The sequence below is a fragment of the Furipterus horrens genome, unplaced genomic scaffold (assembly GCF_987537825.1).
Source record: "Furipterus horrens unplaced genomic scaffold, mFurHor1.1.pri manual_scaffold_11, whole genome shotgun sequence".
Lineage (NCBI taxonomy): Eukaryota > Metazoa > Chordata > Mammalia > Chiroptera > Furipteridae > Furipterus > Furipterus horrens.
The window spans coordinates 85980968-85994529 of NW_028327181.1; the positions used below are offsets into that span (position 1 = coordinate 85980968).

The following is a 13562-nucleotide window of genomic DNA, read 5'->3' on the forward strand; positions in this document are numbered from 1 at the left end:
TTAGACTATTCACGCAACTCTTCTCTAAGTCTGAAATTATTTCAAAATAGACATTTAAAAAATAAATTTTAAATAACATTTAAAAGGCAGGGGAGCTTGTAGAAAAGATTATGTATGACACATTTGTACACTAGTAGAAACCATCTCACTAGTGCATGTTGCAAAACAGAAATTTGTAAGGCTGGACTGGTAAAAAGGGGCCAAAATATACAGGGAGTTAAAGGTCACACCGAGGGACTTAGATTTGATACAGAAGGGTAATATGAGCTTCTAAAGGTTTTAGTGCATCAGAGTAACAAAGTGAAAGACATTTATCATAAGACTTCAATAAACTGAAATCTCAGTTCAATCTTTTTTTTTAATCCTCACCCACAAACGTGCTCACGGATTTTATGGAGAGGGGAAGAAGGCAGAGAGAGGGACAGCAATATCGATGTGTGAGAGAAGCATCCATCAGTTGCGTCTCGTACATGTCCTGACCAAGGACTGAACCTGCAACCTAGGCCCATGCCTTGACTGGGAATCGAACCTACAACCTTTTGGTTTATGGGCTGACACTCCAAACATCTGAGCCGCACCAGACAGGGCTCTCAGTTCAATTTTAAATTTTTTTCTTTTCTTCCTTTCAGACACCTCAAAAGGGAGCTGATATACGTCTACAACACAAGGAAACACAAGTGCCTGTGACTAAAGTTCTTTAAATGATTAGCCTCGCCTGGGCTGGTGTGGCTCAGTGGACTGAACACCAGCCTAAGAACTGAAAGGTCACTGGTCCAATTCCCAGTGAGGGCACATGCCTGGGTTGCAGGCCAGGTCCCCAATGCGGGGGAAGGAAGAGGCAACTGATTGACGTTTCTCTCTCACATTGATGTCTCTCTCCCTCTCTTCCTCCCTTCCTTCCTCGCTCTCTAAAAATAAATAAATAAAACCTTTACAAATATACATATATATTAAAATGATTATCCCCTTGGACCATTCCTCCGGGGATTCAAAGGCAGAGCTTAGTCTCTTGAACCAGTGTTAGAAATTAGTTTAGCCCCATCAGTCTGACCCTCCACTTGAACAATTCATGAGGTCACCCTGAATATCAGACTCAATTATTAATTCCTAAAAGGTGTTACAGGTAAATATGAAATGTTCAGGGGTTCAAAGTTAGAGAGAAACACCAGATTTTCTTCAACAAGGATTGGAGAGATTTGATGCTTGTACTGGACAGAATGTTTGTTTCAGCAGGATTCTAGTTTTTAATGAAAAGCAACCCATTCTAACTGCAGTATAAGCTAATTTCTAGAATCTTCAGTAGAGTTCCAAATAGTTTGTCATAAACGCCTACATCCCTTTTCTCCCATACCCATGGGTCGGTGAATAACATGTAGCACTAACAAGCTGCCAGAACCAGGGAAAATAATAAATGAGTCTTTGAAATTCACTTCAGTCCCATACTCAGGTCCACCAGTTAACTCAATAAGAAACAACGCACACCTTTCTAAGGAGTGAAGGAAGTTAGAGATGCTATTCCGCAGGCTCACATCAGCCACATGGAGAGCCCCGCAGACAACTCCCAGCATGGTGTCAGGTCGCTCTGCCTGAAAGGAAGAAACACAGGGCAGATTAAAAGCATGGTCAGCCCTGGCTAGTGCGGCTCAGTGGATTGAGCGCCAGCGTGAGAACCAAAGGGTCGCTGGTTCGATTCCCAGTCAGGACACATGCTTGGGTTTGGGGCCGGGTCCCCAGTTGGGGACAAGCAAGAGGCAACCACACATTGATGTTTCTCTCCCTCTCTTTCTCCCTCCCTTCCCTTCTCTCTAAAAATAAATAAAGAAAATCTTTAAAATAAAAACTAAGTAAAAAATAAATAAAAAGATGGTCCCTTGGCATCATGGCCTCTCAATTTAAATCGGGCTCAAATCTGCTGTGAAGATACAGCTAGCATTGAGAATCTCCATCCTTATTGCCCAAATGATTTTTGAGATTAAATACACTCTTACTTTAGAATCTGAATCAAGTCCTCATTTAAATAGAGATGAAAAACAACTCTCCCTTCACTCTCCTTAAGGTTTCTGCTGAACCAATCAAAGAGCAGCTCAAAAACAAGCTTTTGTCAGAAATAAATTCAAAAGGTACAGAGATTTGGATACTGATAACCCTAAAGAAAAATGGTATAAAAATGGTATATAAACAAAATTTGGACCTTTAGATAATTTAATTGAATCTAATGATTTTAATAAAATCTTGGGTAATTTAGAATAGCCCAGCAATTCAGGAAGGAGGGATAACTTGATGTATACGAGGCTCCGCTCATCAGCATCTGTTAGACAGATGTAAAAGTTGGTAACTCTAAGCCAGATTTAACATCAAAGGAGGAAAGAGAAAGGCTCTCAAACCCTCTGTGCCTCTCTTCAAACTACGAGAACATATAAAATGACTGTGTAACACAGGCACAGGAACTCTTACAGTGCTAAATTACACTGACTCCTAGATTTTTTTCCAAGTAGATCAAGAACCATTTACATTAGAATCAGATAAATTTTATCTAGTGACACAGACTGATCACACCACAAGCCTATAAAAACCCTATCCCTGTTTGTGCAAATGGAGAAACACACACCTGTACTTTTTCTGCTATCAGTCTGTCCAGCCAGCCAGTGTCAATTCTATTCAACTGAAAGCTTTCAGTCTCCAATAATTTGATCAGGTATTCAACCGTAGTTCGAAAGTCACCCCGAATAGATAGCTCCTTCAAAGCCACCACCATGTTTCTGGGAGAACAAAAGCAGATCTATTTCAGCAACAAACGTTTTAGTGTTTTTCAATCATTTTAAAGAATCGTTTCATTCCTTTGGAGTCTTAGGAGAGAGGGGAGAGGGACAGACTGTTCTAAGTACAAATGAGGGTGCAAATATAAGTTGCTCATTCACATGCATTCCAGATGGGATAATTTACAATAAGTCAGTACACTTACAAATACTGACCGCTATTACCCTAAGTGCATCAGCAAACCACATGCATTTCATTATATGGAGAACAGAGCAAATTAAGTGCAAACCCCCCTCAGCTTTCACTTCCTGGGTTTCCATCATTCCATTCATTTACTGATGGCTAACTAGAATTAGAGCATATTTCTCCTCTCCTCACACCTTATTTATTTTACTAAGGTATAATTTACATATAATAAAATATACTTATTTTAAGTATACTGTTCAATGAGTTTTGACACATGCTCATACCTTAATTTAAAGGTTTCCACACAATGAGGCAACAGGCCGGTTACAGTTAGGTATCAGCCTGATACTTCATGTGAGAGTCTTTTCACCTACCTTTTAGATGTCTGGGAAATGACTGCTCATTCCTCTTATTACTTCTCAATTGTGTCAAATGATTGAATCTTAACAAAATTACATTTACTATGGGGCTTTTTCCCCTATATATTTCTGTCCAGTGTCTGTCCTTCACAGAACAGGTCCTTACATAACCAGATACTTATTATGCACCTCACAGACTCAAGACACATACTAGGCTCATAAGAGAGAGAATATATACACAATAATCGCTTTCAAAATGCATGGCAGAATATCGTAAGTACCAATAGAGACAGTAGAGAGATATAAGCAAAGTGCTGGAGAGGTCCTAGGAGAAAGAAAACCCACCTCTCTACAATTTCATGAAGAATGGAGAATCTGACTTGGAATAAAAGTATGGCTGGGAATATGACTGTGACAGAAATATGATTTCAAGTGGTCCTGGCATTCCCTTGGCCTAGAACATTTTCACTTTCCCACCTCTACCCTCCTTTCTACGTCCTCTTTCGCCTGGCTTATTCTTTTTAGATATCAGTTTAGATGCCACTTCCTTCTGGGAAACCTTCCCTGACGCTCTCTAGACTGAGTTAGCTGACTCAGTTGTATGTTCCTATGACACCTTTAGGTAATCCCACTATCATAGATAACAACTTGCTACATTGTGTGTAATTGTTTACTTGCCTCTCTTCCTCTGGATACTAAAGTTCCATAAAAGCAGAGACTCTATTTTGGTCCTTGATTGCCATAACCAGTAGATATTCAGCAAATATTTTTTTGAATGGAGTGAATGAATAAATGGACAGAGTATCAAGAACAAAGGGAAAGAAGGAAGGAAATATGGATTGTGTTCAGGGAATTTTATGATTGAAGCAGAGGATATGAGGACAGGAACTAGTTGCAAATCCATCAATTTAACAAATGTTTACTGAACATTTATTATGTTCAGAGAATACAGCAGCAACAAAACAGACAAGGTCCTATTATCAGGTTTGGGCCTATTCTAGAGAACAAGAATGTGATGAATACTATGAATAACAAAAAATATATAAGAATAAAAATATAAATATTAAGATGTTATAAAGAAAAGAAGAAACTCTGAGCTAAGGAATGAACTTCTGGCATGAAGTCAGGAAACAAGCTTAAGGTAGAGACCATATTTTTAATATTCTAAAAGTTAACCTAGTTAGCTTCTCACCTAGTTAGCAAAATGTACACAGCAGGTCAGGAAGTAAAGAGCAAGGCTTCTGGACCAGGTCATAGGACACGTCCTGCAGAAAATACTCAGTGGTCTGCCTGGGAAGGACTGTAAACCTAAATACCAATCAACAGAGGCTCCTCTGAGAATGTAAATGGCTGAGGCAGACTGGATGGGGTCTGGGTGCACTACCGAGTTCATGTTTCCTCCAAAAGAAGCAGCCACACAAAGCTTTAGTTAACTTTGCCAAGTGGAATATAAAACCAATGTTGTTATTATCATCTCATTTTTAAAGAGAAGGCAGAAATCCATATATTTATTTTAATCTCCCAGTTGCTAAATATTGGCAAACTTTAAAACACTGACACTTAGTAAGCCAGGCAAACACATCTGTGGCTATCACTGGTTGGAAGGCCACCGATTTATAAACTCTAGCATAAATTTTCTTCACTGTAATTTTTTAAAAAAAGCAACTTATGGTCAGTTAATATTTGACAAAGAGGTCACAAGCATACAATGGAATAAAGATAGTCTCTTCAATAAATGGTGTTGAGAGAACTGGACTGGTACAGGCGAAACAATGAAACTAGACCAATTTACATCATACAACAGAATAAACTCAAAATGGATAAGACTTAAATATAAGTCATGGCACCATAAAAATCCAAGCAGAAAACATAGGCAGTAAAATTTCAGATACCTCACATAGCAATATTTTTGCTAATATATCTCCTAGGGCAAGGGAGATAAAGGAAAAAATAAACAAATGGGACTACACCAAATGAAAAAGCTTCTGCACAGCTAAAGAAATCATCATCAAAATGAAAAGGGAACCAACTGTATGGGAGAACATATTTACCAATGATACATAGGACAAGGGTTTAATTTCCAAAATATATAAAGAACTCATAGGACTCAACACCAGGAAGACAAACAATCCAATTAAAAAATGGGCAAAAAGCCCTGGTTGGTGTGGCTCAGTGGATTGAGTACCAGCCTACGGACTGAAAGTCTGCCAGTTTAATTCCCAGTCAGGGCACATGCCTGGGTTTCTGGCCAGATCCCTAGTTGGGGGCGTGAGAGAGGCAACCAATCACTGTTTCACTCACACATCCTGTTTCTCTCTCTTTCTCCCTCCTTTCCCCTCTCTCTAAAAGTAAATAAATAGTCTTTTTAAAAAATAGGCATAGGACCTGAACAGACACTTCTCCAAGGAGAACATACAGATGGCCCATTGACATAGGAAAAAATGCTCAACATCATAGCCATTAGAGATGCAAATCAAAACCATGAGATAGCCCCTCATGCCTGCCAAAATGGCTATCATTAATAAATCAACAAACAAGTGCAGGAGAAGATGTGGAGAAAAGGGAATCCTAGTGCATTGCTGGTGGGAATGCAGACTGGTATAGCCACTGTAGAAAAGAATGCAGTCTCCTCAAAAAATTAAAAATGGAACTGCCTTTTGACCCCACGATTCTGCTGCAATCAAATCTTGAAACACCACTTCAAAAGAATTTATGCCCTATATTCATTGCAGGGCTATTTACAATAGCCAAGATTTGAAAGAGCCTAAGTGCCCATCAGTAGATGAGTGGATTAAAAAAATGTGGTTTTTACACAACAGAATACTAAGCAGCAGCAGCAAAAAAGGAATTCCTACCTTTTGCAACAGCATGGATGGAAGTGGAGACTATTATGCTAAGTGAAATAAGCCAGTTGGTGAATGACAAATAGCATATAATCTCACTTATAAGAGGAATCTAATGAACAAAATAAACTAATGAGCAAAACAGAACCAAAGACATGGAATCATGGAATAGACTGACAGCTGTAAGAGGGGAACAGGGAGGTGGAAACTGACTGAAAGAAGGTGAAGAGATTAGTCAAAGAACATATAAGAAGGACCCATGGACGTGGGCAAACGGTGTGGGAATTGACTATGGAAGTGAGGGGCGGGCTGGGTGAAGGTGAAAGAAGGGGGAAAAACTGGGACCACTGTAACAGAATAAACAATAAAATATTTAAACTATTTTATGAGAAATATCTTTAAAGTAATTAACTTTATAAATTTATCAAAAATATTTGAAAAGGCTCAAACAACAAACAGAAAAATATCTGCCGAACACTGCATAATTTAACACAACATGAATGCAATTAAAGATACACTTCTTCAAAAAGGTTGTCCATATTAGTACTTCCGTAGCAGATAAATGATTCCCTGTCCATTCCCACACCTTCACTGAAGGTTGGCACAGGTTTATTTTCTAAATGCAATCAAGCGCTATTATACTTACGAAATTGCTTCCTCTCTGTTTTCTCCCCAGGAAAAGCAGTGACCAAACTGAGAATCAGCAAATTCATGAAGTCCCCCTGCAGCAGCAACACTGAAATAACCCCAGACGTTCTTGTTGCTGCGGAAATTCAGTTCCTGAACTGTTCCTGAGCTGGGCTTAAAACCCTGTTAGGAATGAAGAATGTCATGCTATATTTCCAAGAAGAGAACATTTATGTATTTATTGTTTAGGCTCTGTGGTAATCACACATAAGAGCAGAAATGACACACAAAAATCATAAAGGCTTGAGAACCAATGTCCAGTGCTACTGGGTACTCTGTGGTGCCTACAGTAGGATGAAATGGCCAAGGGAGCAGTGATCACATCTCTGTCTGCTCTGATGAAACCTCTATAAATTTCCCTCTCCAGGGAAAGTCCCAAAATATTTCAGAAGTATAGCCCTCAGGTACCATCTTAATATTAAAGTTCACAGGAGAAAAAAAGTATAGTATTCCCTCACTTAACGCGGGTATTACGTTCCAGACCCCCCCGCGAAGTAGGAACCTTACATTTATTCTACACTCTTAAACCTACGTAACTTTAACAACATACGTATACAGTACCGCAAAATCCCACGATATAGCAAAAAATCTGCGATAAATAAATATAATATTTTTTAAAATCCCGCGATACAGTGAGGCTGCAGTAAGTGAACCACAATATAGCGAGGGACTACTGTAAATCTTTTCAGTGATGGGTTACCTCATCTGGATTTTCACTAGTGATCCGAGCAGCAATAACATGGCCCCTTGGGCAAGGAACATGAGCAGAATTTTCAAAATCAATGGGAGCATCACCCCAGGGAGATACCCCATACATCATACGAATATCCTTGATTCTGTATAGAGGGATCCCCATGGCAATCTGAAAAGTAATAAAACACACATCATTCAATTTCATAGTACTTCCCTTAAAATGTGGAGGCTATAAATTACCTGCAAGATTTTTCATTTTAGTAGCCACCACCTAAAACATTCGATTTTTATAACCTGTATTACACAATCATTACAGAAGAAACTCAAAGTTACTTAAAACAAAACATGTCACTACTGAAGTTGCTAAATACTTTCCACTTCTAAAAAATGTCCCTAAATTCCTAATGCAATGCATATGAGTTTCCCTCTATTTTTGTTTCTCCATCAAGGGTTCAGAATGAAAATATCCAAAGGAAGAGTAACTATCAGTGGCTATCCAAGAAGTTTAGACAGCTAAAAATTTCATACTATGCCATAGACTATCTGATAATTAATCCTAGGAACCATTGGAGAAAATAAATAAAGTAAAAAACTCTTTGGTCCTTAATGGGAATCTAGCAGGGGTTCCCAATATGGACAAAGAATATGTTAGATACAAATTCTATCAAACTTCATCATTAACTATTTCCGCTTCCCACAACATTTGTTTCCTGGGCTGAACGGAGAAAATAATACTGACAACACTTTCAACATTATAAAAATAAATGGGTGCTGCCAGCGTTGCCTAGAAAAGCCGCAACCACCACTCTGATGTGGAACTGCTTCAATACACAACACTAGCAAAAGGAGGAGAGGCCAATTACAAAGTTGTAAAGTTTTTTATAATTAAAACAATTAAGTAAATCATATTCCCTTTCAAGTTTCTTTCTAAAATGACAGTTTTCACCAGACATGTCTGGCTAAAAAATAGAATAATATTCCTAGATTTGTACCCCATCAGGAATACCAACCCACACATCACAACCCACATAGCATGAGAGATGAACATCAGAAGAGACTCAGATAGGAGGTGCTCTTCTCTTATCAGACACAGGTTAAACCAGTTTTTCAGGCACCGCTGACATTCTCTAGGCAGCTCTGAGTCATGATCAGGGTGATTCACCTGGAGTTGTGCTGCAGGGAGATTGACATCAGCCACCATCTCGGTACAAGGGTGCTCCACCTGTAGCCGAGGGTTTAGTTCCAGAAAGTAGAAGCTGCCGTCCTGGCTGTAGAGGTATTCTACAGTCCCCGCACTCACATAGCCAACCATTTTGGCAAGTTTCACCGCACACTCAAAGAAGAAAGAGAGGAAAACATGAGTTTTTCATAGTCCACCTGGTGGGCCACTGTTTCTCTATAGAGCCTCTCCCTGGCTCCAATATCTAGTGTTTATAAGAGCTATCAAAGACTTTTAGAAATATCAGAGTGAATTTCAGCCTCTGATTATTACAGACAATCCTGAACAAGTGTGATGAACCCAATTCAAAGCTGGAGGAAAACTGTTTGTCATTTGGGATCACAGGCAACCTCATCCTATAAGTACATGCGGTAAAAAGACACTGTAGCAGATTTTTCTGTGTCCTTATTTCTAGTATTCCTAGCATTCTTCCTGACACATGTCTGCCCAGCTAGAGACTAGATTTTCCAGCCTCTCTTACAGTTAGTGCCTAGGTTTGACCAATGTGATGTCAGCACTGATGAGTGATACGCATAGTTCCTGAATCATGTTTTAAAAAGGAAGTGCTTATTCTCTATGCTTGGCTGTTCCCTTCCATGGACTGAAACGTGGTCATGATGGTACCAGTCAGTTTCAACCACAGAGATGATAACGGTAAGAATGACAAAACAAAACAGAAACAACCTGAATCCCAAGATGGCCTCACGGAGCAGAATTGTCCCACCAGCCCTGTGGCGCTCACCTCAGATTATCATGGGAAAAATAAACTTCTATCTTACCTGGTTTGCGGTTTTTTTTTGGATCTCTTTATTACAACAGCTTAACCTATACTTTAATCAATACAGAAATTATTAATTTCAGGTAGAATCTTGCTATTTAAAAAAATTAATATATGTGTTGTTGGCTTAGCAACAGGGTAGTGCGTGGCTACAACACAGATACGGCAGACAGAAGTTGGTGGCCTCCTCAGTAGGTATAATAAAACATTTGGTAAACTGTGTTCTACAATGAGTTGGAAAATGGAAAACCCACCAACTAAGCCCTAAGGAAATAGTTAGAAAAAGTCAGAATGTGAAAAATCCAACTGCTTTTGTACCCCTAAACCAGAAAATTAGATTCTCACTCTAAAGCACCCCAGTGTCAAAGGTCAAATAAAAGAGGAGAAAGTTATTCTGTCTAAAAATCTTGGGGGTGTGGTTACTCTCACCTGACGCTGACTAGAAGCACATAATTCAGAAACTTACTAAATTCTGAAGGAATTGCAATTCTAAACAAACCATAAACTTGGCCTTCAAGAACCTGTGATTGATCATTGGAATAATCTTTATGGCCGTGATCCTGCAGCAGCAGACGTAAGCTGTGAAAGCTCTGCCAAAGAAAGCACAGTCTCCAAAGCCCAGTGACAGAGAAAACTACACCTGGAAGGACTTCCCGGAGAACAAAGCCAGGTGCCTTAACGCACGACAGGCAGGTTTCCTTTGAGAGCAGAACCCCTGACAGTGAGAGCCCTAATTGAGGTATTACTCCACCACACGGCAGGCAATCATCACAAATCCCGCCAAGAAGGATTTGATAACTGCTATGGACCAATGATTATTGTGTATTTTTCATTCCTCTTTCTTCCAAATGGGAGTTGTTTCTATTCCACCACTGTATACTGGGTACATGGGGAAAGGAGGAATGACAAGGGTCGCTGGCCCATGAAAACCCACATGCACTTTTAATGAAAAGGATTGTATGTACCTAGAGGTCTTGGACTTTGAGCTGTCTTCTCTGTGGAAGGCTAAGGATGTCCTAAAAGTATGACAGGATAATGGGTAGCCAGATGATCAGACTGAGGCACAGATTATTAACTGCCCTCCAGTCATTTTTCTTTGTGTCATATATTTAATAGAATCTCCAAAATCTCAGCTTAGTGTATGGCCTCCCAGTTTGTGACTACAAGTCCTAACAGCCCTCACAGCTAGGTGCGATTGTATAACTGCATTTCGTCCAATGGAATGTGAGCAGGAGGGATATGTGTGACTCCTAGATCACATTCTTACATGCTTGACCCCCACGTCCTCCTCCCTCCCGCCAAGCTACAATCTGAACATACCCTTATGAGCTAGCGTTAATCACGAAGATGATGACATCCTAGGGCAAGGGTTGGAAATTTTTTTTGGTAAAGGGTCAGACAGGAATTATTTTCAGCCTTGTAAGCCATATAGTCTCTGTCACGACTACTCATTTCTGTCTCTGCAGTGATAAAGCAGCCGTAGAGAATACATAAATAAATTAGCATGGCTGTATTCCAATAAAATTTTATTTGCAAAAGCCAGCAGCAGGTTGGCTTTAAACTGCAAGCTGTAGTTTGCTGACCCCTCTCCTAGTGAATGGCAAAGCAATAAACTTCGGTCCCAGGCGCCAGGTCACCTAGGACTATGATGAGAGGTGCAGAACTTATACCTTGTTTAAGCTAAGATCATTTGAAAGCCTCTTACAGCCGTTTAGGAATGTGTTTTAATTCACACACAAGCATGCGCATTGCAATTAAATTTCCAAAATAGATGATCATGTATTTAGCTTGTTTGGAACTCAGGAGAAAAAAAGAGACAGAAAATATATAGCCAATAAGATGAAAACTGAGTCACAATTCCAGAAAAGAACCCTAAACTACAACTATTTCTAAGGAACCTTGCAAGACTGCTCAGAGAATCTTTCCTATACGAAAATGTAGCATATATAACCTTTAAAGATACTTAATGGATCTTTTAAGAAATATGAATGAGTAAATTTGCCTGAGGAATCAATGACAATCAGTCTAAAAAATGGTCAATCTGCTTATCATGAGCTTGTTAAAAAAAATCAAACGATAAGATTAAAAATTCCAAAACATCTCTCTTTATTCCTACTCAAAATAGTGTGCTAATTTTTTTTCAAAAATGTTAACTAGTTTAGAGCTTGAAATGTTCATTGGCAACTCTCCTAGAGAGCGATAGCAGAATTATTTCTACTAGGAAAGAATATAAGCTTATCAATGATCCAGAATCATTGCAAGAAATTTTACTATTCTCAGATTGGTAAGTGAACTGAATGATATAGTTCTGTGTAAGAAAACAAAAATTAGAGCTTTTCATATAAATACCTGTTCCATATGTTCAAATACTGCTGGAGTAGCAATAGCAGCAGGTGCCTCTTCAATAATCTTCTGATGCCTGCGCTGTACGGAGCAATCACGACCAAACAAAGAGATAGCATTGCCGTACTGATCTGCTAGGATCTGCACCTCCAGATGACGAGATTGTTTTGCTAGCCTCATCACAAATATAGGAGAGCCAGGGACTTCTGCTTGAACCTATATTAGAAAAGAAAAGAAAATGAATTTTTAAGTGGTAAGCATTTTTTTAATCCTGATTAGCTGTTTCAGTTTCAATAGGCAGATGCCTACAGTGTCAGGAACCATGTTAATCAGAAATACAAAAGTGAATAAAATAAAGCTCGTGTCCTCATCTATTTGTAAGAGACTGCAATCTTAGGTATATGATCAATGTTAGTTAATGAATGTGAAAAAAACATATGAACATCCAGTGTGTTACAAGGGTAAAGAACAAAATATTTGAAAACACACACACACCAATTCCACAAAAGGGCAAAGTACTGCCATCCATCCCAAACAGCCAAATGTACAACCTGCTCCAGATGAGATGCTCTCCTGGTTCACATTATGGCATATACGGTATTGGTGTAGTCAAAGAGCTTTCGTTTGCAATTCTGAAGCATATTGTCACTGCATACAGAATTCTATGCTGGCAATTATTTTCTCCCACTGTTCCCATTGAGATGTCAAGTATCAATCTTACTGTTACTCCTCTGAAAGTAATCTTTTTTTTCAGCTGCTTTAAGATTTTCTCCTTCAGTCTCTTTTCTTAGTGGAGGAAAGTGGCAGATTCACTCAGATAGGCTTAAATGTAGTTTCCTCTGCATCTTTGCTGTGGGCTCATGAGGTGTCTGAATCTGTGTGTGGTCTTTAATCAGTGTAGGAAAGTGTCCAGCTATTATATCTTCAAACATTGCTTCTGCTCCATGATTTCTTTAAATATCGCTTTTGTTCCATTCTCTCTTCTTCTCCTCTGAGACTCAAAGTATCATACAAAATGTTAAATAATTTCACTATATCCCGTATGTCTACTATGCTCTGTTTTGTTCCATAACAAGCCACCCAAAGACTCAGCAGCTCGCTCAGGATATCAACCATTTTCTTTCCTCATGATGCTGTGCTCATCTGGGCAGTTCTCCTTCTGGTCTTGCCTGGGGTCACTCATGTGCATATCATCACCTGGTGGCTCAAGTGGGGCTGACTGGACTCATTCAAAGGGCGGATGACTTGTGTTGATGGTTGGCTAGTAGGTTGAGGGAGCCTTGACTGGGTCAGCTCATCTCTATTGCAAGTGGCCCCCATCTTCCAGTAAGCTAGAAAGCCTTCTTCCATTCGGTGAAAGACTTTTTCAATGTGGTGTTGCAAGAGGGTGGGGACAGAAGTGACAAGACTTCACAAGCTCTAGGCTCTAGAACTTACACACCACCACTCTGGCTCATCTGTCTTTTATAATTCCTTAGCATAAGCAACCAGATACATTCAACACACTTTGTCTAGAGGTCTTCTTAACTAGGTGCATGAGATCATTAAATACATTCTCTTTCTTCCAGGTTACCTCAGGCAATTGTTCCATCATTACAGAACATGAGTTGCCTTTTCTCCAAACTCTAATAATGATTGTTAAGAGTTACTGCCTTTCCAACTTCCACTAACAGTATGCTCACCATCCCTCCACCACT

The 13562-nt window shown here is 39.3% G+C and overlaps 1 protein-coding gene across 3 annotated transcripts in view; it reads right to left on the reverse strand.

Annotated features, from left to right (window-relative positions):
• ACACA (acetyl-CoA carboxylase alpha) overlaps positions 1-13562 on the reverse strand; it is a 199167-nt gene that overhangs the window by 150533 nt on the left and 35072 nt on the right. For all 3 annotated transcript variants that reach the window (XM_090290711.1, XM_090290710.1, XM_090290712.1), the window contains exons 9-14: positions 11872-12081; positions 8688-8858; positions 7533-7694; positions 6792-6955; positions 2609-2759; positions 1483-1586 (exon numbers count right to left, since the gene is read on the reverse strand). In XM_090290711.1, the coding sequence (XP_090146837.1) occupies positions 1483-1586; positions 2609-2759; positions 6792-6955; positions 7533-7694; positions 8688-8858; positions 11872-12081 (962 nt within the window). The remainder of the gene's footprint in view (positions 1-1482; positions 1587-2608; positions 2760-6791; positions 6956-7532; positions 7695-8687; positions 8859-11871; positions 12082-13562) is intronic.